The sequence below is a fragment of the Cydia splendana genome, chromosome 12, assembly GCF_910591565.1.
Source record: "Cydia splendana chromosome 12, ilCydSple1.2, whole genome shotgun sequence".
NCBI classification, from domain to species: Eukaryota; Metazoa; Arthropoda; class Insecta; order Lepidoptera; family Tortricidae; genus Cydia; species Cydia splendana.
This window is the reverse complement of record NC_085971.1, coordinates 18,177,869-18,202,909: the sequence shown is the minus strand read 5'-3', so window position 1 is coordinate 18,202,909 and position 25,041 is coordinate 18,177,869. Positions and strand designations below refer to the sequence as shown.

The 25,041-nt window shown below is 39.4% G+C and overlaps 1 protein-coding gene and 1 long non-coding RNA gene across 3 annotated transcripts in view; one reads left to right on the top strand and one right to left on the bottom strand.

Annotated features, from left to right (window-relative positions):
- The window catches only part of LOC134795643 (low-density lipoprotein receptor-related protein 2), a 404,540-nt gene that overhangs the window by 20,204 nt on the left and 359,295 nt on the right, over positions 1–25,041 (bottom strand). For both annotated transcript variants that reach the window (XM_063767542.1, XM_063767543.1), the window contains 11 exons: positions 24,733–24,864; positions 13,729–13,837; positions 7,672–7,838; positions 6,852–7,106; positions 5,892–6,068; positions 5,091–5,317; positions 4,270–4,536; positions 2,156–3,761; positions 1,484–1,743; positions 915–1,218; positions 278–464 (listed from right to left, as the gene is read on the bottom strand). In XM_063767542.1, the coding sequence (XP_063623612.1) occupies positions 278–464; positions 915–1,218; positions 1,484–1,743; positions 2,156–3,761; positions 4,270–4,536; positions 5,091–5,317; positions 5,892–6,068; positions 6,852–7,106; positions 7,672–7,838; positions 13,729–13,837; positions 24,733–24,864 (3,691 nt within the window). The remainder of the gene's footprint in view (positions 1–277; positions 465–914; positions 1,219–1,483; positions 1,744–2,155; positions 3,762–4,269; positions 4,537–5,090; positions 5,318–5,891; positions 6,069–6,851; positions 7,107–7,671; positions 7,839–13,728; positions 13,838–24,732; positions 24,865–25,041) is intronic.
- Positions 1–25,041, top strand: part of LOC134795746 (uncharacterized) — a 320,791-nt gene that overhangs the window by 146,281 nt on the left and 149,469 nt on the right. The window contains exon 2 of the long non-coding RNA XR_010144846.1: positions 16,804–16,932. This is a non-coding gene — a long non-coding RNA (uncharacterized LOC134795746). The remainder of the gene's footprint in view (positions 1–16,803; positions 16,933–25,041) is intronic.

The following is a 25,041-nucleotide window of genomic DNA, read 5'->3' as shown; positions in this document are numbered from 1 at the left end:
AGTTCGGGCTCATTCAAGATCTAGTGTATTTTTTGTAGAAAGAAATACGAAAAAAAATTACATAGTAGGTATAGTCTGAAATGTCGTTGACGAAATTCAAGTATCGATTTCTGGTTTTCTTGATAAATTTCAAGTTCCAGTAACAAGTGACTCTGAAGGTTACAACTGTTAGAAGTTCGAGTCGAGTGTCATGTCATGCGTCACTTTCGCACTTACATATTCGTTAGAACGTGACAGGCATGGTGACAAATGATAAACAGCCGGCCCTTCTGCTTACCTGAAAGGCGGAGGCTTGCACGCATGCGCGGTACCCTCATCGGATCCATCTCCACAGTCATCCCGTCCGTCGCACACGTAGGCCTGGTACACGCAGCGGCCTGACGCGCATTTGAAGTGGTTGGGCGGGCAGGCGGCCGCGCCGCAGGTCGCTGGCTCGTCCGATAAGTCTTCGCAGTCTGGTGAACCTGGAATAACCATTTATCGTGAAATTAAGGACTTTCTGGTTGTTGATGGGTAATGAAACGGTTCAAATAAGTTGGGACGTTCAAGTTGTGTGTCTTTATCTTAGACCAATGGAGGTTTTGAATCGGTATATATAGAAATAGTAGGTACTAAGTCAACTGTGTTGGATGCTACTGTCGATGAGTTAAGTTTGCTAGTTCTGGCCCCATAGACGACATGTCAATCGCTAACGCTCCGTAGCGAATGAAACTCAACTGTCACTGTCACACTAATATGGAAGAGTGACAGAGAGACACAAAGCGATTCGATGGCGAAGCACAAGCGAATTGGTCAAATATTAGAGAAAAATTAGGACTACGTCTGTATAGAGAAGTGGTCGCCCCTTTCCTCTTAAGATTGGCACATACTGTCTAGTGAGAGAAGTACAGGACAGGCTAGTTACAGAAACTTACCATCGCAATACCAAGTCCTCGGTATACAAATCCCAGAGCTTTGACACTGGAACTGTTTATCCGGCGAGCATTGATGCGGCGCCAACGACGGACAACCAGCTTCGTCGCTTCCATCGTTACAATCCGGTATCCCATCGCACTTGTACGCTTCCTGGACACATTGTTTAAGGTCGGCACATTTGAATTGGCTGGCGAGGCAGGAGATGGGCGGGCAGTCGGCCTCGTCTTGTTTGTCGAAGCAGTCGTCGTCGCCGTCGCAGACCCAGGATGCTGGGATGCAGTGGCCGGTTCGGGGACAGGTAAACTGGAATTGTAAGAAATGAAACCTGTTATTTTTGGATTGGAACTAGATTTAGTATGTTTGAATACGGGAAAATAGCTGTTTTGAAATATTTTTAAGCTTCTCCTTCTTTGGGCCTCCTATATTTGGAGTCTGTTCTTATAATCCGGATTGATCATTTTCTTGGTCATCTTTGTATATTCTACTTTTTCAGGTCTTTATGTTGTTGTGCCCTGAACACCCGTTGGATCTTTAATTCCCGATAAGGTACCTTAAATCTACAACTCACCTGGAAGTAGGCGCAAGTTTTCTCCGCGCAATGCGTGCCTTCATCAGAACCATCCCCACAATCGTTCTCCGAATCACACTTCCAAGTGCTAGGCACGCATCTTCCGTTGTCGCATTGGAACTGCGACGCGGAACATGTCGCGTTGACGCATCCACTCTCGTCGGAGAAGTCGCCACAGTCATTTTCGCTGTCGCATTTGAAAGTGGCTGGGATGCAGCGACCGGATTTGCACATGAATTCGGAGGCGCTGCAGGTAGTTTCTGAAAAAATATAATGGTAGATACTTAGAATAAACTGCTAGAAGTGCTAGATTTTTTAAAAGATTACTGGGTAGCTAAAGTTTAATTAGATCTTTATCATTTAGAGACATTAGTTTCTGAATCAAAAAGGTTTTTAATGGTTCATTAGAGGATATAAGTGGCATAATAGAGGACACAGTCCAATTGAATTTTATTAAATACTTCCACCATTATGAGTTGCATAGCTTTTACAATATCAAGTATTTTGTACAGTCAGTCGGTCCCATGACATGCATTGCAAAATATCACCTAAGTGAGGCCATAGCAATACATACTTTGCAATGCATCTTATTATCTCATCTTTTAAATAAGGTAAAGTCAAAGAAATATGAAAACATAAATATAAGATAAAGACAAGCATCAAAAAACTTACTGGTGCAATTTTGCTCCTCATCACTATTGTCCAAGCAGTCGTCATCTCCATCGCACACCCAACTCTTCGGAATACAGCGCTGGTTGTTACACGTAAAGTCCCAAGTGTTAGGACAAGCCTGCACCGGTGGTTCCTTGTTGGGATCCGCTATGCAGCTCATACCATCCGCATCTAACTTCTCTCCATACGGACAACCACATTTCACTTGTAATAACTCAGTGTTGTTTCTTGGGATAGCGAAGCAAAGCTTCTGACAATTTCCATTCCTGATCGAACAGGGTTGGTTTGGATGTATTTTCTGTATCTCTTCGCTGTAAACTTTGACACCGTAAAGTCTGTTAGTCTGAGGTTCTCTCACCATAATGTCTTCCTGTTCACCTGTGAGCTTATGCAGCCTGACTATGGCGTCTAACCGCCAGTCGGTAATATACATGAATTCCTTGTAAATGACGATGGAGAACGGATGTCTGATGAGTCTGGAGTTTACTGTCTTGACATCTGTACCATCTAGTTTAGCGTGTTGAACGTGGTCTAATAAAGCATCGCACCAATAAACGCGATCGGCGTCGAAATCTATGGAAAGACCGTTAGGCCATCCAAGGGTTACGTTTTCGAAGACTAGTAGACCAGTTCCATCTGTATTCGCTCGGCTGATGTTAGCAGGACGATCCCATTCCGAGAAGAATATGTAACCTTTGTTCGGATGCACCACTATAGCTCTCGGTCTTTTCAGGTCTTTGAGCAAAGTTCTTTTGTATGTAACATTTATCGTAGATAAAACGTTTAGTGTACCTTTCCTTGAATCAATATAATACAAATTCTTTGACGCCCAGTCGACTGCTAAGCCTTCGACTCCTTCATTCTGCGACGCCAACACTATTTCCCTAGTTGATCCATTCCTATGTACTCTATAGATCACATCTTGTAAAACATCAGAATAGTAAATATGATTATCTCTAGCATCAAAGTCTAAACCTACGAATCTCGCTCTCCTAGAAACTACGGGCAATATGGCTTCGCTGAAGCCTTCTATGACAGGGTTCAAGACTTTGCCTTTGATGAACCTCTGCTGAGAATACATAAGGAACTCGGATACGATATCACAGCTGCGTAAGTCTGTTTCTAGTTTGTAGCCAATGTTGCAGGCGCACCTGTAGCCTAGACCGCCATTCTGCAGGGCGGTCACGATGCACAAGTGAGCGCAGCCACCATTGTCATGTCCACAAGGATTGTTCACTGAAGTCTGTTTTAGAGAGTGTATGACGCTGACCGCCTTAGGGTCTCTAATGTCTTTCATTTTGTAAATGGCCTGTATGCTGGTTGAGCCTTCGAATTTGTTGACGGAGCTGATACCCTGTTTGGTAGCATCAGACCAGTATACCCTGTCTTCAAAGAGGGCTAGGCGTGAAGGACTAGGAACCTGCTGCCCTCGGAGTACGAGGAAGCGATGGTTGCCTTCATAGTCTACGGTTTCGATGTAGTCCAATAACGAGTCGCACCAGAAGACGCGGCGAGCGATAATGTCAACGGCGATACCGGATGCTTTATAAGCTGCTTCGGAGACGATTGATTTTGCATGTGTACCATCCATGTTTGCTCGTATAATCTGAAAAAAAAATTAAAAGCGTTATTTTTTGAAGTTGCCATAAAAAAATCTTGCATTTCTATGGTACTAAGTTCACATCAAGAAAAGTCTGCAGCGATTTTGATACCCCACGCAGTGCAAGTGTTATTTGTACGTCATAATTTCATAGAAGTTTGATGTTTAAAATAAGACTTGCACTGCGTGGGCTATCAAAATCGCTGCAGACTTTTCTTGGTGTGACTTTATAACTTTTGTTTAGATACTTCTATGTTTTGTATCATCTTTTCATTGTTATGTAAATGTTGATATGTGAATTGCAAAGATACTTGCACCACTCCTCGCATGCCAACTTTAAAGTGGTAGGGTGTAATTTTAATATTCTCAACATTACAAACGCTATAAAATCAGACAAGTTTAACCAACGCTCTTCAATGTAGAAAAATATTTACTGGTTCACTGCTTTATCAAGCAACAACTAATGTAAGAAGATGAATCAAGGTATTTTTAACATCAAATCATAATGCCTCACCTGATTGCTATCAGCGACAAACATCAACCCAAGCGTCGGGTCCAACGCGATATCGGCCGGGCTGGTCAAGTTACTGCCCAAAACCACAGCATGCCATCTCCCGTCAAGTTCAAACACGTCTATCTTCTGTCCCACAGCATCTGCGACGTAGAGCTTGTCCCCCACCCAGTCCACGGCGAGCGCCACGGGGGCCCAGGAGCCGGTGACGGTGATGTCGTTCTCGTAGCTGGTCGCGCCCGCTGGGGAGCTTAGGTGTTGGATGTGGATCTGAAAATATATATGGATTAGATTATTGAGTGCTGGTGGCCTAACAGTGAGGCTTCAGAAAAAAGTCGTGGGTTTGAATACTCCAAACGTCATGGCTTGCCAAGCAAAATTTTCATTTTGCTTGGCAAGCTTTGACGTTTTGATTTGTCAAAACAAAGATTCAAATTAGAATGGAACAGAAGACCTTTTTATAGGTATCTGCCCGGTTAGACGACGGCTCGTCGTCGCCATTTTCACAATGAGACCACGAATGTGATGTTGGTTTAGTGTCATTATAGAACACAATAAATGGGTTTCCATAACAGGTGGCATTTGTAGTTTTTTGAATCTGAAGAACGGGCAAGACTGTTCTCTTTTGCTGCTGTTATTAAAAAGAACCATTCATGAGATTTAAGGTGACAGTCCATTTCCAACGACAGCAGAACTACCATTAATTTTACTATGGAAATTGACAATAACACAGACGCGTTCGTACTAGTAGTGCAGCTGCGTTCAGAAATGGAATGTTACCCTAACTAGCTGCTGTTTATGCATGAAATACGTTCTAAACTCACCTTTCTAGTTTTAAGATCAGACCAGAACAGCAGATTCTTCTTGAAATGGAAGTCTAAGCCAGCGGCGGCCGTGGCGTTAGCGAGGACAGCGGGCGCTCGTCCGTGCATGTCCATACGAAGGATCGCCTTCTCGTAGGCCAGCAGCAGCGCGGGCGCGGCGGAGGCCGACGCCACGCAGCGCGACCCGTCCACGAGTGTGTAGCCGGGGGCGCACGCGCATTTGTAGACTGAAAAAGCACAAAGATGAATATAAGTAGGTAGTGCTCTTTATTGGCATAAAAAAATGCGTGTTGAAACTCCAGAAGAAAGTTTAACACGTTTTGAGTAAAACGAAGAATTGACAGATCTTCAATTTTGGTGATGTTGGAAGTTGAAGTTCCAAATCTCCAGAGAATTGTATCATCATTATTAAAGTTTCCCCCCTCTACAACGACCAATCGTGCGCTGACCGCTTGCTTAGCCACTAAGTATGCCGTTTGCGATCTTAACCATGTCGTCGATCTATCTATACTGTGCTCAACAAGAACAACAACAAAATCTATAAAGAATAGAATAAAAACAGTGGCAACCCGGGAGTGCCGACAGAAGTGAAAACTTGAACAACCAGCAAACTCAACTCTCGTGTAAACGGGGCCAACATATGTAGATACTTATAAACAGAGGGGTCGGTTACGGTAACGGCAACAGTGTCGCGAGTTAAATGGTTTTTTCAAATAATGCCCAACACGCCTAAAGAAGTTTTCACTTCAAATATATTTTCTATTATTTTCTTAATTTAAAAAAATATCAATAAGTACTTACATCCAGGCGTGTTGACGCACAGCTGATGGCAGTATCCCCATTCCTTGCACTCGTCGCGGTCGACGCAGGTGCGGTTGTCCGGCGCGAGCGTTAGACCGGCCGCACACGCGCAGGCGCCGCCTGAAGGCGATGCCACGCATTTGTACTCGCAGCCTAGTGCTGGGCAGGATGCCGTTGCTGGAAAAATTAAAAGCAGTTAGTAATTAATAATATATAATTCAGCATATATACGTCCCTGTGCTGGGCACAGGCCTCCTCTGATGCGCGAGAGGGCTTGGGCTATACTCCGCACGCTAGCCCAATGCGGATTGGGGATTTCACATACACCGTTGAATTTCTTCGCAGATGTATGCAGGTTTCCTCACGATGTTTTCCTTCACCGAAAAGCTAGTGATAAATATCGAATGATATTTCGTACTCAACTTATGTACGAGATGGATCAGGGATGTGGAAAATCGGCCTGATGGACCGATATCGTGAAAAATGCCTGAAAAAATGCCACCTGGTTCTGGAAAGCGGAAAATCGTGCACTCAGTGCAGATAGAAGAGAAGAAACTATGTGATCGCAATCCTCAATCCTCTGTCACATAGAAACCAGGAAGTTTTAATGCATTAATAAGTGTTTTTGAAGAGTGGAAACCAACCGTCTTTTTTAGCAGTAAGTACCTACAGAAACGAATAGACCAAATAAGTTAATAACTAACAAGTACATAATCTAATTTTACATAAACTGTTGCCCAACTTTCCTAAAAATCTACAATGCCAATAAAACAGATGAACCAACCAACAACACACACACACACACACACACACACACACCCACAGCAGTACCCACAGCAAGCAGCATTCTCATTGTCCTCCGGGCGTATACCTCTAGGACAGAGGTCCTTGTTGTCTGGACAGGCAATGGCCTCATCTGGCAGAGGTACTTTAATGGATAAACAGTTCAAAAATACTTACAGCAAGCAGCATCCTCATCAGCATTATCCTCACAATCCTTCTTCCCATCGCACAGCTGCGATCTCGCTATACACTTATGTTGTCCTCCAGGCGCGCCTCGCGGACAGAGGTACTTGTTGTCCGGGCAGGCAATAGCGGTACAGTTGGCCTCGTCTGAGCCGTCGCGACAGTCTTTATAGCCATCGCAGTGGAAAGTCGCGGGGATGCAGAGGGCGTTGCTGCAGCGGAACTGGCCGATGTGGCAGGGCGGGAAGCCTGGAAAGTGAAATTTTTGGTTAAATTTTGAAAAATGATCACAGCTATGATACGAAATAGTTGGTTAAGTAGTATGAAGGTTCTGAAACTATAGACAAAGGATTATAGGGGGGATTTATTCCTGAATGGGTGATTTGGATTGTAAATGATGTTTGTCAATGCTTGTGTTACGCTAAATTTCATGGGAATGCATCTTACAAGAAAGATTAAGCTTTTGTACTAAGTTAAGAAATGTTTGAATTCGGTAGACACGTCGCAAAAAGTTAAACTGACTGACGCAATCTACAGTTTTGCCGGCCGTCCCACCAAAAAACTATATCTTAACTTTAAACTTTATAAAAAACTTTTTATGATAGGTTGACAGATATAGCGCGTAAAATGAACCGCGGGTATTGTAGTTCTGAACTCCTGAGAGCCAAAGGTACACCTCGTGGTTATTTTGCTTAGTTTTACCAAAGCAACAATCATACTATACGGCACTGCCTGAGATGGTGCGTGGTGAAGGATGGTGCATACCATTACCTATACTGCTGACAATAGATATATATATTATATAAGTACTTACTACAATGCGCCTCATCCGAATTGTCCCCGCAGTCATTCTCGTGGTTACACTTGGCCGACATGTTGACACACTTGTTGCCGGACTCGCAACGGAACTCGTCCAGTCGACAAATCGTGGTGTTGTTCGCGCAGCCTTCCTCGTCCTTTCCTGTTCTGCAGTCTAAGTAACTGTGGACAAATAATAATGTGGATTAGCTTTATTTTCCTAGTCGAATCCTCATGTCTGAGGGTCGTGACCACCATAAGTCGCTCTGCGGTGTAGTGCTCTCCATCCTGGCCGATTCATTGCCTTCCTTAAGGAAACCTGGCACGTCTCGCGTGTAACCTCTTGAATGGAGTTGAACCAGTGTGTGGGTATCCCTCCCTGTTTTCGATGGCCTTCAACAGGCGATGGCGTTTTCCGGTGTAGCGGTTTATGCCATAACTACTAAGCCAGTCGGTCACGGCGGTACTCAACCCAATTTCTTGAGAACTATACATTGTTTACAAGGCTACCTTTGGTTTCGTCGTTTCCAATTTGCATAATGTCAGATAACTATAACGTTCCATCGTCGCTATGGCGGCGCCATAAAGGATGACTCACGTTAGACCGGGTGGTGTCCGGACCGGAGCTTCCAGAGCTTACTTTTCCATGACATGACAGGCGATCACGTGATGCTTTCCATAGAAAACGATGCGCCGGAAGCTCCGGCCCCGACACGGCCCGGTCTAACGTGAGTCATCCTTAATCATCCACACATCCAATAGATATAACCCCCAGAGAACAATAAAATCAATACGCGGCGTCCATTATTATAATGAAATAAAACTCGTCACCGTGTGCTTAGCATAATTAAATCAATACAATTACTCGATTGAAACGGCCAATGATTCGATAAAGCTTACTGGGCCTATTTAAATTAATGCGATTTCCTCATAGGCCGAGCATCACAGATAAATAAAATACAGGAGATACTCTTTTGAAAAAAGAAAAGGTGCTCTCTGTACAGATATAGTGCATTATTGTTTTCCATCGTATTTCGGTCAAACAGAAATCTGTGTTCGCGTCTTTCCTGTAGACATACACAAAAGTGTACAGTTCGCGTGAACACACTAGTTTTCTCTCCTGTGGGCAATAGTTAACAGCTTGTGGGCATGTAGGTAATGATTTTATCATAGTTCTCTAAATAAAAGGAGGACCTTTTCACGTGGACAATGGTTAAATAAGAAAATTAACCTTTATAGCCCTTTACTTTTGTGTATGTCTACAGGAAAGACGCGAACACAGAGATCTGTTTGACCCATATTTACTCGGAAGCGTTCGTATTTGTCATGCTACTTCAGTACCTTTTGTACCGAGACTGACTGAAATAGCAAGACACGTTCGTACGTTTCCGAGAAAATACGATGGAAAATAATTACGCACTACACCTGTAATGCATTATATGACAAGTTTAATTACAATTGCTATATTGCTATTTATAGCAAATGAAGACAAACAGCAATAGATGTAAATTATATTATTTTTTGAAAAAAAATAACCAGCAATCGTGTGAAACTTATGCTTTAATAAATGGCAAATGCAGCTAATGAAGATAGGTAGGCATGTCTATTTAACTACAGTGTTTTAGTGTTCAAGTAACGTCAGATCACTTTGACTTCTCCATAATGCGTGTGGCCGATAAATGAGAGGCAGTCTAGTCATGTTAGGCATGTACTTTATATGTTAGGGACAGCCTATTCAAATTCTTGGCCAGTTGTATAGGTATGGAGACAAGCTTCTGCAAATCTATTATCTGTCGTCACCGACCTTTTCAGCTTTTTCGAATTATATTTCTGACTGATATATTGAATTATAGACGAACCGAGCTCAATTGAGTAAATTATAAGTAATCTAGTAAGTGGTTCAATATCAATCAATTTATTTTTTGGCGAGTTGCAGGTACCTTTTAAGCTTTTAGGGTTCCGTACGTCAAAAGGAAAAAACGGAACCCTTATAGGATCACTCGTGTGTCTGTCTGTCCGTCTGTCACAGCCCATTTTCTCCAAAAGTAATCGACCAATTAAGTTGAAATTTGGTAGGTACACATATGTAAATTCGTGACCCAAAGACGGACATCTTACGTAAACAAATTAATTTTAAACAAGGAGGCCACTTTTGGGGGTAATGAGAAAATTAAAAAATAATGTTTCAAACTATATCGTGTTACATATCAAATGAAAGAGCTCATTTTGAGAATCTCAAATATTTTTTTTTGTAATTGTAAAATAAATAGTTTAGAAGTTATTTAAGAAAATAGCCAATAAATGATCACCCCCCCCCCCCCTTTATCTCTGAAACTATTGGGTCTATAATTTAGAAAAACCGGCCAAGTGCGAGTCGGACTCGCGTTCCAAGGGTTCCGTATATTACACAATTTTTAACAATCAGTGCCGGATTAAGATATGTTGATGCCCTAAGGATTTCTAGGTGCCCCCTCTCCCTCGGGTCATCAAGATTACATTGATTTTTTGGTAAATTGAGAGAAGTTCATTGCCGCGTTACAGCTGAGAATGGAAATCAGTCACATCATTTTATCACGAAAATTGACAGTGCCGCAGCAGTAATGTTGCAACAGAGTACCTAATGCTGTTGCAGTCGCCACCCGAATGTCACCTTTATTATAGCTTAGAAAGTAATAGAAACGCGAGCGAAGCGAGCGCGGAAATTTTTCGATATAAAAACGCAATATGATAGACAGTTGTAAATTTTTACTTTTAGTATGGAAATCAGTCACATCATTTTATCACGGAAGTTGACAGTACTGCAGCAGTAACGTTGCAACAGAGTAATGTTGCTGCAGTCGCCACCCGAATGTCACCTTTATCATACCTTATAAAGTTATTGAAAACGCGAGCGAAGCGAGCGCGAAATTTTTTCGATATACAAACGCAATTTTACTTTTAGTCCCAACCAGGCGCGACTCCAGGATTTCATACAGAGAAGGGATGGGACAGTTTTCTATCAGCTTAGCTTCGCATAGGGCTCGATATTTCTTAATAGGCTTCGATATTCGAGGTTGTTTTCATGCATAAAATATGCAAGAAAGCAGAGCTTGGAATTGAATTGGCGAAGTGTGAGAAAGGCAGTAGGCCTAGCTGCGAAAGAGGAAAGCTTGGATTTGGATCCACGCCTAAGTGTAATTAAGGCAGAAGGCCTCGCATAACACCTAACGCCGAACCGCAAAAGAGTGGGTTGAAATCGAATCTATGCATGTAATCACGACTCTTCTACTGCTACCGATTGTTTCCCAAAGAATTACGCGCCATTATTTTTGCAAATTAGCTTTTGGACAGCTAAAAAAAATCGTGTGGTAAAAACGATGTGTCTGTCCCTAATTTTAAAATTTGTTCACCTTTTTCAACCTGGCATTTTGGTGCCCCTCCTGAATGTGGTGCCCTAAGCACGTGCTTGTTTTGCTTATTGGTTACAAAGTCTTTATTAATTCAACCATTAAAGTCGACGAGTACAAAAATCTTTAAGCTAGCTCTCAATTTAACATTTTTTTAAAACATTATTTTTAATTTGACCTTACAATTACTCGTAAGTAGGTAAGACCGTTAAATATTTAAAATGATTATCTTATCAGAAAATTATCACCAATTACTCTAAGAAAACTACTACTCTAAGTAATCCGGCACTGTTAACAATGTATTTTTTATGTGAAACGTGAGTGAAATCTCTTTAAAAAATCCGTAGGGGTCGGATTAAAAACTGTAATTAAGTCCGACTCACGCTTGACTGTACATTTCTAATAGGTTTTCCTGTCATCTATAGGTATAGACCTATTTTATGTATTTTTTTCAAAATTTTAGACCTAGTAGTTTCGGAGATAAGGGGGGGGGAATGGTCATTTTTTTCCTATTTTCTTGAATAACTTCTAAACTGTTGATCCGAAAATTATAAAAAAAAATTATTTGAAATCCTTACAATAAGCTCTTTCATTTGATATGTAACATGATATAGTTAGAAAAATTTTTTTTTTTCATTTTTTCATTTACCCCCCAAAAGTGGCCCCCATGTTTAAAATTCATTTGTTTACGTTACATGTCCGTATTCGGGTCACAAACTTACATATGTGTACCAAATTTCAACTTGATTGGTCCAGTAGTTCCGGAGAAAATCGGCTGTGACAGACGGACAGACAGACAGACAGACAGACAGACAGACAGACAGACAGACAGACGCACGAGTGATCCTATAAGGGTTCCGTTTTTTCCTTTTGAGGTACGGAACCCTAAAAAATATACAAAATAGTTCTTTACCTATAGATGACAGGAAAACCTATTAGAAATATGCAGTCAAGCGTGAGTCGGACTAATTACTTCGTTTTTGATCCGACCCCTACGGGTTTTTTAAGGTTTACTAACGAATGGGCCAAAAACGTTTCCCAAATTATCACATCCCAAACTATGTTTCCCAAATTATCATTTCCCAAAAAAATGTTTGGCAAAACAACTTATCGCGAATTTTCAGTCAGCAATAGACTTTTTTGGCAAGTTATTGTTTAGCAAATAATTATTTGGACAAGTTTCATTTTACCAAGTATTATTTAGTCAAATGTATCATTAAGCATAACATATTGCATGGCATATAATTAACATACCAATAGATATTTTTATTTTTGCTTTTATTCGAAATACTTAATCCCGACCTTGTTTTTTTATCATTTTGGTTATGTTTTACGCATACGGATGTGATTAGTTGAACCATAAACATTATAATTTTTAAGAAAAAATACCTATTTCTATGGGGGCCGGTGAAAGATTATTGTAGATGGTGCACTATGTAGAAATGGAGGTAAAACCACCCACTTTTCTAGTAGCATTTCGTTTCTGTAGGGGTCGTAGTTCTAGCCTAACCTAACCCACTTCTCTGATAGCAGTTCGGTTCTGTGAGGATCGCAGTTCGAACCTAATCAAATCCACTTTTCTAGTAGCATTTCGTTTCTGTAAGGGTCGCAGTTATAACCTGTCCTAACCCACTTTTGTTCGGTTCTGTGAGGATCGCAGTTCAAACCTAACCTAACCCACTTAACGGCTTTTTTGGAATATAATATTAGCCAATAAAAAACGTTTGCTAAATATTTTTTTGTCCTAACAACATTTGACAAAGTAAAATCATGCCAAGTGATAATTTTACCAAATAAATTATATGCGAAGTGTAACTTTGCTAAAGGTTCCTTTGGGAAATGAAACTATTGCGATAAGTTTGTTGGGAAGTGAAATTTGGCGAAAGGTATTTGGCCCAAACGAAAGTACACCGTTTTTTAAAGGCAATTCACTCGCGTTTTACATATAAAAAATACATTGTTAACGATTGGGTAATGGGTAATGTACGAAACCCTTGGAAAGTGAGTCCAACTAGCACTTGGCCGGTTTTTTAAACTATCTACAGGTTTTTTTCACCTAAATGATTTGCTTCGCAGAAAACATCATGGTGCAAAGAGTGAAACAAGATAAAGTAATTATGTGGTCACGCGACAATTAAATCAATACCTAATAGATACCCTGTAGCTAAACTGTGATAGTTTGCTAACCTACAATGACAATACAGGAAGGAATTGAAAGAATTGTAATCAATAGCAATTTTATGTTTACGGAATTATGGAAGACGCAATGTCCATAGAGTTAAGAGTGTTAAACTTAGACCAAGAAATGTCTGCAGCGATTTAGATACTTAGCCCACGTAGTGCAAGTGTTATTTATACGTCATAATTTCATAGAAGTTTGACGTTTAAAATAACACTTGTGCGCTGCGTGGGCTATTAAAATCGCTGCAGACTTCTCTTGGTCTAACTGTAAGACTGTATCGACCGTCCAGTGGCGCCCTCATTGGGGATTGTGTTATCTAATAAACCAATTCAGTTCACAACAGAAATTAGACGCTAACTAAACAAGACCCCTAATATTACACACTTATTCGTTTTCAAAAATTGTGAAAACGCGTTTTCATTATTTAAACGCGCTTACACTAAAAACGGGGTTTCAAGATAACATGTACAATACGTAAACGTACGACAATAAATAGAGTACTTACCCATCGCATCTCTTTTCCTTGGGTATGCAGGGTCCCTGAGAAGCGGCTTTCCCTGATACCGACGTTTCGACACCGCACTGAAAGTCGTCCGGCTGACACTTTCTGTACGCTGTAACAAATATATTACAATATTAATTGACTGCTACAGTGATAAACCGGATATCTGCCGTATGCAATTGGAAACGTGGGTCAACATGGCGGATTCCCAACTGTCCCCGCTTCGTTCACATAGGGCGGGAACAGCGGGTACGGTTACTTCTCATTCTATGCCCACCGGGGACGGATGGGAATGGTTTCATTCCCCTCTGTACCCCCTATGACTTGTTAGCCGTGCCTTGGCCGTCATTTTTACGTAATAAATATAAATGCACTACAAAATTCACAAAGTATGAGTGAAAATGATGATTGCAACTTGGTCAAACTCGAAATTATGTTAAAACTTAACCTTGTATCTACTAAAAATTACGGCGGTCGGAACGTCCGAGCTCGGCCCAGGTAAATTTCCAGGGAACACAGAATACAAAAGCAAATTCTGTCACATAACATGTTCACTAAATTATCAGTCCTTCCATGTTTCAGCACGTAATATCAAGTACACACGCATCAACCAGCGGAAAACCAGTTCGAATTTGGACTTTGTTACGTCAGAATACGGCAAAGAATTGAATGTATTTTCCAATGGCTGTTGCGCAGTGGACAGACTTGTCTAGTGTTGGTTAAGACTGGAGTCCTCTGAGTCCTCTGCTTTTAGACTCGAGCCAATTTTTTAGAATAATAATTAAGACGAAACGAGATCTTTTCAACTTGTTAGGAACCAGTGTTTTGTAGAAACTTGAGTACTTTTAAGAGAACTCCCATTTTTAAAGAAAAATCTTACAATGCAATGTTATTATGTAAAATTCATGGGTTATTAGGTACCTACACAAATCACACAATATTTTTTTTACTGTTATTTAGATAAAACCTACAAAATTGTTGACAGTCTTTATTAAGAGACTAGAGTCCTATGAATTTGCGCTTAAAACCACTCAATATAGAACTGGACTGTTTTAAAGTGCTGAGTCTCATTAAATTGAGTCGAGTTCCTATAGTCCTATGAATTTGCGCTTAAAAAAGACTCAAAAAGAACTCGACTTTTTTAAGCGCCGAGTCGAGTTATTCGAGACTCAAAAGACTCGAGTTCCTACCAACACTAATGTTACGTGTCCGATCGCGTGTGCCGAAGTGTGAAATTTCCCTTGTGCACAAACACTGTTCTAATTACAAACGTTCAAACGTCCGTCAAACGTGTTGGGTTACGAATCAATAGCAGTATGAGCATTGTAGGGTAAACAGGTAAGTATAGGAGAATTAGGACCTAATTAACTGTGTACATGCACTAAATTACAGAACCCCTAGACTAAATTTCATTCAATAGCGTGACGGACGTACGCGTTTGCGTTCAGTCTCATTTCGTATGGGATTTTGAGCAGGGCGCCAAGTGGGACGTTTTGAAAACTCAAAATCCCATACAAACGCGTACCTACGTTGCGTCACGCTGTCGAATGAAATTTACACTAGGGTTACTGTCAGGCGTGGCTCACTCCGCGATTTCGTCGCTTTGCTACAGGTAGCTAAAAGTACATCCGTTCCCTTCCGTTCCACACCAATTTTGGTGGCTAGCCATAAGCCGCGCGTGGCGCTGTCGCCACCTAGCGGCCATATCTGTGCTGATCGTAACAGACGCGTTTTGTTAGAGAGTGAGTCTTCTGTACCTAGTACTATTATTTATTCTGTGGTACTGTTTAGTTCCATAACGTAGACTGAGTTATGTTTTTGACGCGTATGTCTCCGAGTTAAAACATAATTGTCAAAAACTTTTTAGTATGAGTTAAAGTTATAAGACTTGCCCGTGGATATAAAATAAACTTAGAGCCACTTGCACCGTCCCACTAAACCGGGATTAAGTGGTTAACTCAGTGTCAAATTGTACAGGTAACCATGGTAACTCCAGGTTTAACCGGTCAACCCCGGGTTAGTGGAATGGTGCAAGTGGCGCTTACAAGCCTAATGTTCGTACTTTATCCTTTCCGGCTTGATAAAACCTATATCCTTAAATTTCTGTGCTGAAAGCCTTAGCAGAATGTATCTTATAGACATATTCTCATTTTAATAACAGATTATGAATAGGGGGTATTACTGCAGTGTTCTGCCGCCAGAGTGCAGCACTAAGCTAGCTAATAAACCATAGAGTAACTTATACATACTGTGCCTTAAACTGTTTTTTGACAAGTTTTTAAAGACAATAAAATATGACATTGATGCATCAAGGCGGTTTGTTAACAAGGGCCTACCGGGCAACGCGAAATTTAGTTATCTGCCTCTTTATCACTCGAATATGAAAGAGTGATAGAGAGGTTAGATAACGAAATTTCGATTTTCTTGTTTCGCGGTAGACCCCCAGATTGTGATGGATAGTGGTAGTGGCGCCCGCTACGCAGAGTTTTACGTTATATTCCCTATTAGATCTGGATTACTTATAATATCTGTCAGTTTCAAAAGTGACGTATTTGTTTGAAGAAATAAAATCAGTATACCTCTGTAAATTAACTTTAGTAATACCCACAGAACAGACGCCTATTTTCGCAAATGTTTTTAATCAAAAGAAATTAAAGACAATCAACACACGGATACATTAATTTAGTTAATAACAAACCTCGTGTTATAATAAGCCTTTCAAAACATAATGTCAACGTCTAACATTTCAGGTCTCCTTCATTGTTTCAAACTCAATATTACTTTGCTAATTTTGTTAGTAATATAACGGCGACGTCAACTCGTGTCTCTCACACGGGATCTTGTTAAATTTCGTCGTTTCTTCATTATTCAAACGCTAAACGCTTGCCTAATAATGTAATGATGTACAGTCATTCATTCTTTTAAAATTATGGCTTCAGTCCAGCGGGACTATTTCGCCAGTATCAAGGTATTGGGAGCTAAACGACGACTAACAGCCGTATTCGAACAATGAGATACGTCAAATACTAGATATTGAAATGATATGGATTGGATATGTCAGTGTCAAACAAGTGTCAGAATTGACGTTTCTTCAAACAAAAACGTCACTTTTGACACTTGTTTGACACTGACATATCCAATCCATATCGTTTCAATATCTAGTATTTGACGTATCTCATTGTTCGAATACGGCTGTAAAAGTGTACGGTTAGTACAAGACAGTGTACGGTGATTTTATTAGCTCTTGTAAAGCGATAGCTGGACTTCACAAGTAACACGTGGACTACCGGCCGTTGACTCCAAAATGGTGGTTAAACGCATTTCAATATTAATTCTCCATTCACTGTACACCACCAAATTAGTTTACTTCGATTCCTGGTTTAAATATTCTATCACTTCATACTCGGATATAATTATGAAAGACTGCGTAAAATTCTATGAATTCAAATCAAATTAAACTAAGTAGATAATCAAAAAGCCAACTAAGATCATGATAATTAAAAAAAATATATTTAAAAAAATTTAAGTAATTAAAAGATTTAAAAGAAATCGCAATATAGGAAGACCAACTTAACCAAAATTTATTAAATTAATCCACGTACCCGTCTTACTTTAAAACCTGCCTGAATCTCATTACCGACCTGCACACATTTTAAATATACATAAGATATCTCTATACTATCTCCATATATTATACTGCTCTATAAAGGTGCATCGTGGATAATGTGGTTGCCATACAAAGCCTAGGAAAAAGCCTTTGAGACCGAGTCTTATGCCTTTGTAGTCGATAACTTTGAGCTGGAAAGGTTAGCACAATATGGGAGATATAAGGAAGTAGGTTACTTTGAGTGCGTTATATACGCTGTATATTTTATAACGATCAATAGCTTTGTTTGTCATTTTCGTATTTAAGTACCTACTTGTTTCGTCTATATTTTTGCATGCATGGATTGTTATTTTATTGCGTTTATTTTTTATTTTCATGCAATGAAGTGCGTATTGCATGCGAACTGACGTGATGAAGTGTCAGAATTGTGGTAGTAACATAGGCTATATACATTTTGAAAATGAAGGGGGGGGGGGGGGTTACCATAGCAATATGGGTATCAAAGACCATTTCAAAAATATATGCATGTAACTAAGGATTTTCCCTTTTTATCAAGCCCCTTTCATGTTTTAAGCAGTTGGGTTTTATGTTTTTATAATAATATTTATTTACACTTGTTTATATTCAAGTCGCTACAAACTTGCAAAGGTAGCTTAAGGATAAATCACGTTAGACCAGGCCGTGTCCGGGCCGGAGTTTTCTATGGAAAGCATCACGTGATCGCCTGTCATGTCATAGAAAAGTAAGCGCCGGAAGCTCCGGCCCGGATACGGCCCGGTCTAACGTAAGTCATCCTTTAGACGGACTTTAAAAAGCCGTAATAGAGTGTCCGCCCTGTGGCACGTCTCACCGCATCAAAAAATGCAAATCGCCCGTATGGAAATGACACGGCACCAACAAAAGAGCCTGTAATGCATCCTTCTGTCATCCAGATTAAATGCAAATTTAAGCCAAACACGGACCTATTTTTATGGCTAACTTTGGCCACACAAAGGATGGGATGCCAGCGAGCTGGACCCGTAGTTTTCCTGTACGAGTTTACTAAGCAAAACGACGTATGTAACTTGGTTTAGTTTTTAACAAGGATTTTTTTTTTTTATGCAATAGTAAATGGGTCATAAAACGTCCGGGAAAACCGGCGCCTTTTCTGTGGACATTACAAAAGTTAACGATTTTACATTTTTCTAAGACTTTTAGCATACAAATATTAAGAAATAAGCATACAAATATAAAAAAATAAATAAAATAAATAAATAAGTAAAAGTAAGTTAAGTAATTTTGTAAGTTAGTTTAGAAATATCATACGTATAATTGTAAAGTAAATTATAAAACTTATAAAATATAGGTTATATTATAGGAAAACTAGATCGGTAGGTAGTCTACCTATATTTTATTGTCATACTGAAAATCAACTTTAAATTTCGCATAATAGTACGATATGAAAATTTACATAAAAAAAAAAGTAAAAGTTTATAACATGCCTATAAGATATATAAAGTAAAAAAACTAGGCTTTAAGTCATGATCATAATCATTTATTGTGTAAATAGATTTACGCCATGTACAGCACAGTGAAGTAGGTCCATATAGTATGTATGTATGTCACTTTATTGCACATAAACAGGATTACATAAAATATAAGGTTTAATTTTCTTGCAACAAATTATAAATATCTAGACAGACACAGCATTATAAAGTGCAAAATACACTGGTTGGAGTTGGCGCATAGTATAATTATATTAACAACGCAGGTGTAGACACAGCATTGCGCGCGAAATGCAGGAAGGCTATTATGGATGGTTTTATCCACGTGATAAACCTGTCTCTTTTTAACACCGCGGGGTAGAAAGTGACGGGCACCGTTTTATCACGCTGTCACGTAGACAAGAACGACCATCATATCCGTACAGGGCTCAGGGCAAAGTGGGCGGTATGAAATTGAGTCAGTCGCTGAACCGCGTCTTCATGTCAAAGGATTTGCACATCTAATGCATGCGAAACTAAATAGGTATTTTTTTTATATGAGACGTCTTTTTAGTACTCACAACACAAGCCATATTAGGTACTAGGTCGATTTTGTAGTTAATTTTTTTTAGGTACTATTCATAACCATTGACTCTAAACGTTAGGTACCGTAAACCGGGGTGAAAAGACACGATTTTCAACTTCAAGGACGATTTTCGCCAATAATCCAAATGATAAAAGTAATTTTATGAGTCTTGGTTAGTTCCTTAATTTTGCATTTGTGAAATCAATTTAGACCCGCCCAATTAAGAGAAAATCAAAGAAAACTACCTGTTTTCTCCATATCCTTAAAACGGGGTCGATAGACACACGAAAGGGGTGAATAGAAATATGGTTTTAGTTGTCATAGGCATCGAATCTGGTCATTGTTATGTTGATACTCTATTGGCAAATAGTATAGGTATATCTGTTAAACAAATATATGATACAAAAATATTTTTTCGTGTCTTTTAACCCACAAGGCGTGTTTTTTCACCCCTTTGTGGTGTCTAATCACCTCCTATGACGTAGTTACGTCGTAGTAGTTACTCACCCCATATGCGTGTCCACCGACCCCTTTTTCACGTAAAATTGCTGGTAGGTACTAACTTATAACTTAGTTACAGATAATCTTAGAATCTGCCTAGCAGGCCTATTCGGCATAATAATAGTTTCCCAACTCGCTCGTATAATCCGCTTAAGTCGCTAAACGTTCCAAATCGAATCATCAATCACAGCGCTTATAAACTAACTTACTACACTTCGCCTGCAAATATTTATGTAGAAAACAGTATTTTAACTTGTAAAAATTAAAAAGTAATAACGAGTATAAGTACCCAATATTTTAGTAAAATCTTTCCTGCTTATTCATAAACGTTTACTAAAGTTGACAGGCTGATAATAATCGTTTGTCCTTTGCCATCATACCAATATGTTGGAAAGGGACAAACGATTATTATCGGCTTGTTAACTTTAGTAAACGTTTATGAATAAGGGGGTTTATATGCAAGTTGTTGGTTAAAAATGTATCGTCTCACACTTCATTTATTTAAAACGGCACATTAGTCCTCTTTAGGCCAACTTCTACTTATTTCTTATTTCTTTTGCATGTCTATGTTTAGTATAGAAGTGGTATAGAATAATAAAAGATATGTAGAGCCATCAGTATGCAGTGGCGGATTTGCAGTCTTTGCCGCCCTAGGCCCCAGGCCCTATAGCCGCCCCTTTCGCAGCATCTATCATATTGACTACATTTTACAGTTATTTCTTGTTATCATCAGCGAAATTTTTTGTCTGTAGGCCAGGGCCTACTGGGCCTTAGGGCAAATCCGCCACTGTCAGTATGCAAATAAAGCGACGGTTATTTCGGGCTAAAAGTAGTAGTAGTAGTAGTGGGTAATATACATACTAACATGTCAACACAATCAATAGATTAATTCGTATAAGTACAAAGCAAAGGACAAAGGACTCCTCCTGTTTTTTAACTATGAATTTTTGGGCGATTTCTCGTAACCAAATTCGCACGAGAAAGGTTTGCAATATGCCATCAGTATCAGTGCTAAACTAAGTTTCAAGTCAACATACTGTCTCACTATACTGTATTTTACCTCGCTGTATTGGAACCGTATTAAAAGTTCCACATCCCAAGTTAAGGCTCGGTGCGCGTCATTACCATACAGAACATAGCTACGTACGTACGTACATACATACATACATAAGTTAACGAGTACGAGTATACTCTAGAGACGCAACAATGTTGAGGTGTGGTTTGAAACTGTGAAATGTACAGTCAACGAGGTTTATGTAGACTTTTCGTACTATATCGCACATTTTGTAAGATGCCTTAATAAATATGTCTAAAGTTAATTATACAACAAATCACCACTACATTAAATAACTACTGAAATAAAATAAATTGGCTAAATGGGCACACAAGTTTTTAAAAGTTTTTAGTGATTACTTTTTGAGTCCGATTTTCGCTTGATTGGGTTATATTATTTGATTAGTTACTTAGTTATTATATTATGGTTTAATCCCTTACTGCATGTAATCAAAAATATTTGGTTAAATTTGAACTATGCGTATGACAAGTTTGGTGGTTAGAATTAGGTAACTAGGTTACCTAATAGATAAGTTAGGCTAGGTTCACACGGCGTGATTTTTTCCCGTATACCGTATACGGGATTTTATCGAATACCGTAGTGACAGCCAAATTTGTAAGGAAACGTTCAAAGTCGTTCCCACAGCATCTATGCCGGAAAGCCGTCTAGCCGTCTGAACGATTTTGAACGTCTCTATACAAATTTTGCTGTCACTACGGTATTCGATAAAATCCCGTATACGGTATACGGGAAAAATTAACGCCGTGAGAACCTAGCCTTAGGCTCTCTGTTACTTACTTATATTTGCAATTGTGCAAATTGAGTTGTTGGTTCTCCGAATATTAAATAAATATAATGGGCATAATGGCATATAAACGTCGAATATACATAGTAAGGTGGCCTCCGTTTCCGCTGGGTTAGTATGAATCATTAAGTAGTCAAAGCTATGTTTTTTGTTAACAATGACAAGAGGAACACGCACAAATCTCTACAGTAAAAACACAACCAACACACACACGTATGTTCCAAACGTACGTATACTATACAGTGTATGGAACTGTACGTATGCATCAGACTACTGATTACCTAGGCGTGCAGAAACGCCGCTCCAAAACACACCGGCCTATTTTCTTTTAAAAAGAAACTCCACATGGCAGGTGAAAATGTCAACCACTCTAAAACTAGGAACAACAAAGCGCGCTATATCTATATCTACAGCTCGTATTTTAGTTTGCTGTTTTTAGATAAATATTTGTCGTTAAACAATAACAATGTCATATTATGAAAAATACTGGCGAAATATACAATGAAATCAAATGGAACTCAAATATGCCGAACATTTTGCGATATCGGATCGGACAATGTGAATGCGCTCTCACACTTAACAAGCTTTAATGTTGTAGAAATTGCGTTTTTCTTTACCGTGCCGTGTTCCCGCTAAAATCTGCTGTCTCTGAAACTCCACAACTTTGTTTCCAAATCTTAATGGGAGCGTAGTACTTGAGTTCTGGTTAAAAAACAATGGTAGGTATCTCAAGTTTCGCTTAAATCCGATATCATTCGTGTCTCGTGAAGCGAAGAATGGAGCCATAACTCGTTCTTTTACGCAAATTTGCCACGCGACATATTTTCTCCACAAACTTAGATTTATTTCCAATACGCTCTATAAAATCAAAATCTTGCTTACGGCTGCATTTTTTCTGATTCTATTTGTAACGGTGCGTGTAACGAAACGTTACACTACCACCTTTCCTATTATTACTGGCACATCCAAATTCTAAATTCCCTTTTTAAATTCAAATCCTTCTTCAAATTCCATTCCTTGATTTTTATTTTCAGTTCGATCCAAAACTTCGATCGATGAACATATTTTTATTTTAACAGAGTGTACTTCCTACATAGTTTTCTAAGTTCTATTTTATTGTAATCGAGATCCACAGTTAATACAATATGAAAAGTGCAGTGAATAGTGTGCACGATTACCTATTGCCAAGCGCAACTCCAGATCTATACCCACATCTTAAAGGCACATTAATTGTAAGTTTTTAGTAATATCTAAGTTATTTACGAAAGTGTTTATACATAAATGTGTAACTGCATCGCAGGGCTAACCCTTGGCCTGTATATTGTTACAGGTGCCTTTTTATTAAAATTAATAAATACCCATCATCGCCCTGGATCCTGCCTTTGATTTCCACCATCCCATGTGAGGCCCCATCAGCTCCCCTCACACTATTCTCGCCGCTGGGAATAAATAATATTTTTTTACCTACTAAAATATTCTATAGGTGAAACTTTGGGGTATCATTTCGAGTATAATATACTTACAACAATCTGCTCAAGACTAGGGAAGCATATTAATCAGGTTAACGCACAAGCGATCGTCATGGAGGTCCCAAGGGAAGCCTTTTGGTCATTGCTTTAATTTTTCGGCCCATTGGCTATTAAAAACAGTTCGATTGGAAAAACTATAATACCTATGTTATCTTTTTTGCTATTACAGTAAAACAAGCAGAAATAAAAGTACACTTACTCGTTCCCGCCTCGCTCACGGGGCATTACTAAAAGAACACACTTTTTCCAGCAAATATATCGCGAAACTTTCCGCGAGACAGTCGGAGTTTTAATAGCTCTCAATTATATCGTAGATCTATCTCGCAAGTTTGGATTGAAAAGGATAGTTTGTTCCATGGACCGAGAAGCAATCGGGGTTGAATTAAAGATGTATCTCATCCATCGCCTCAACTATTCCATTTCCCGGGATTGCATCGCTTCAGCGCCGGGAGATTTGCCTCCGATGTTTTCGACGTACTATTTGTTGTGGAACGACTTCGGAGGGAACGCAATTTCTTTTGTTTTCGTTCGGTTTCCATTAGCTTCGTTGCGGTTTGATATTGGGTAAATTGATTGGTTCGTTTTGACAGTTTTGCTAATTGTTTTTGCCTGCTCCAGTTTTGTGTGACAGTGTTATGTCCGTGATCAAAGGAAGTAATTGAAATTAACTCAGGCGGAAATTAATATAACATCGTTGGGGTACTTTGATAGATATTGAGTAATTGACACTTAATTTCGAATACTTCAAACAAAAGTTATCCATGTTAGAGTATTTTCATCAGCTTCGCCTGTGTTTACAAACAATAAAGTTTCCCTTGATATGAATTGATTCATATTCTAACAGATTTTTGCACTTATCGTTAGTTTGGGACTTAATCCATACCTATATCCTTCGGATAATCAGCGCGTAGGGTAAAGTAAAGTAAGTATAAGTATGTCGGTAATTGCATGTTTGGAAATAAACTACTCTGCTATGGATGTCACGGCAATATTCGAACTTTAAGATACGTCAAATAATATATATGGAAATGATATGGATCGGATATGTGAGTGTCAAACAAATGTAAAAAGTGAGGTTTCTACAAACAAAAGCGTCAGTTTTGACACTTGTTTGACACTGACATATCCGATCTATATCGTTTCCATATCTATTATTTGACGTATCTTAAAGTTCGAATTTGGATGTGTCTTTTATTCATTTAACATTGGCGCAGTCGGCAGTATAATAAGGGTGCAACAACAGGATGAAAGCGTCCTTGTTACCTGAAGGGGTTAAAATATTTGGCGAAAACCTGTAACTTCGGAACCGGTCTCGAAGAAAATCTACAAGACCAATTCGTCTCAGGTTTATGCAGTGAAGAGTTGCGTTCGATTTGTTCGCCGAGAAAACCATAGATTACAAGCGGGCTGGAGTGACCGTAGTGATTTGGATAGGTAATAAAGGTCTATATTTGGTACTTACTGCAGTCCGCTTCGTCGCTGCCATCCATGCAGTCGACGTGCATATCGCACCGATAATGCGCTGAGTAGCAGTACGTCTTGTTGAAGACGTACTGCCCACAGGACAGCTCATCCTGTAAGCAGTCGGGTGGAGCTGTGGACAAAAAAAGAAGGTAAGTAAATTGGTTTTATGAAGATACTTATTGAGAACTTTCTGTAAGTAAGTAAATACATATGAGGGCGTCCGCTAGCTGACGTGGTTGCATGATGCGGGTGAGCGGGATACCGAAAAATATACCTAAGTCAGTTAGAACAATAATTTGACAGTTCC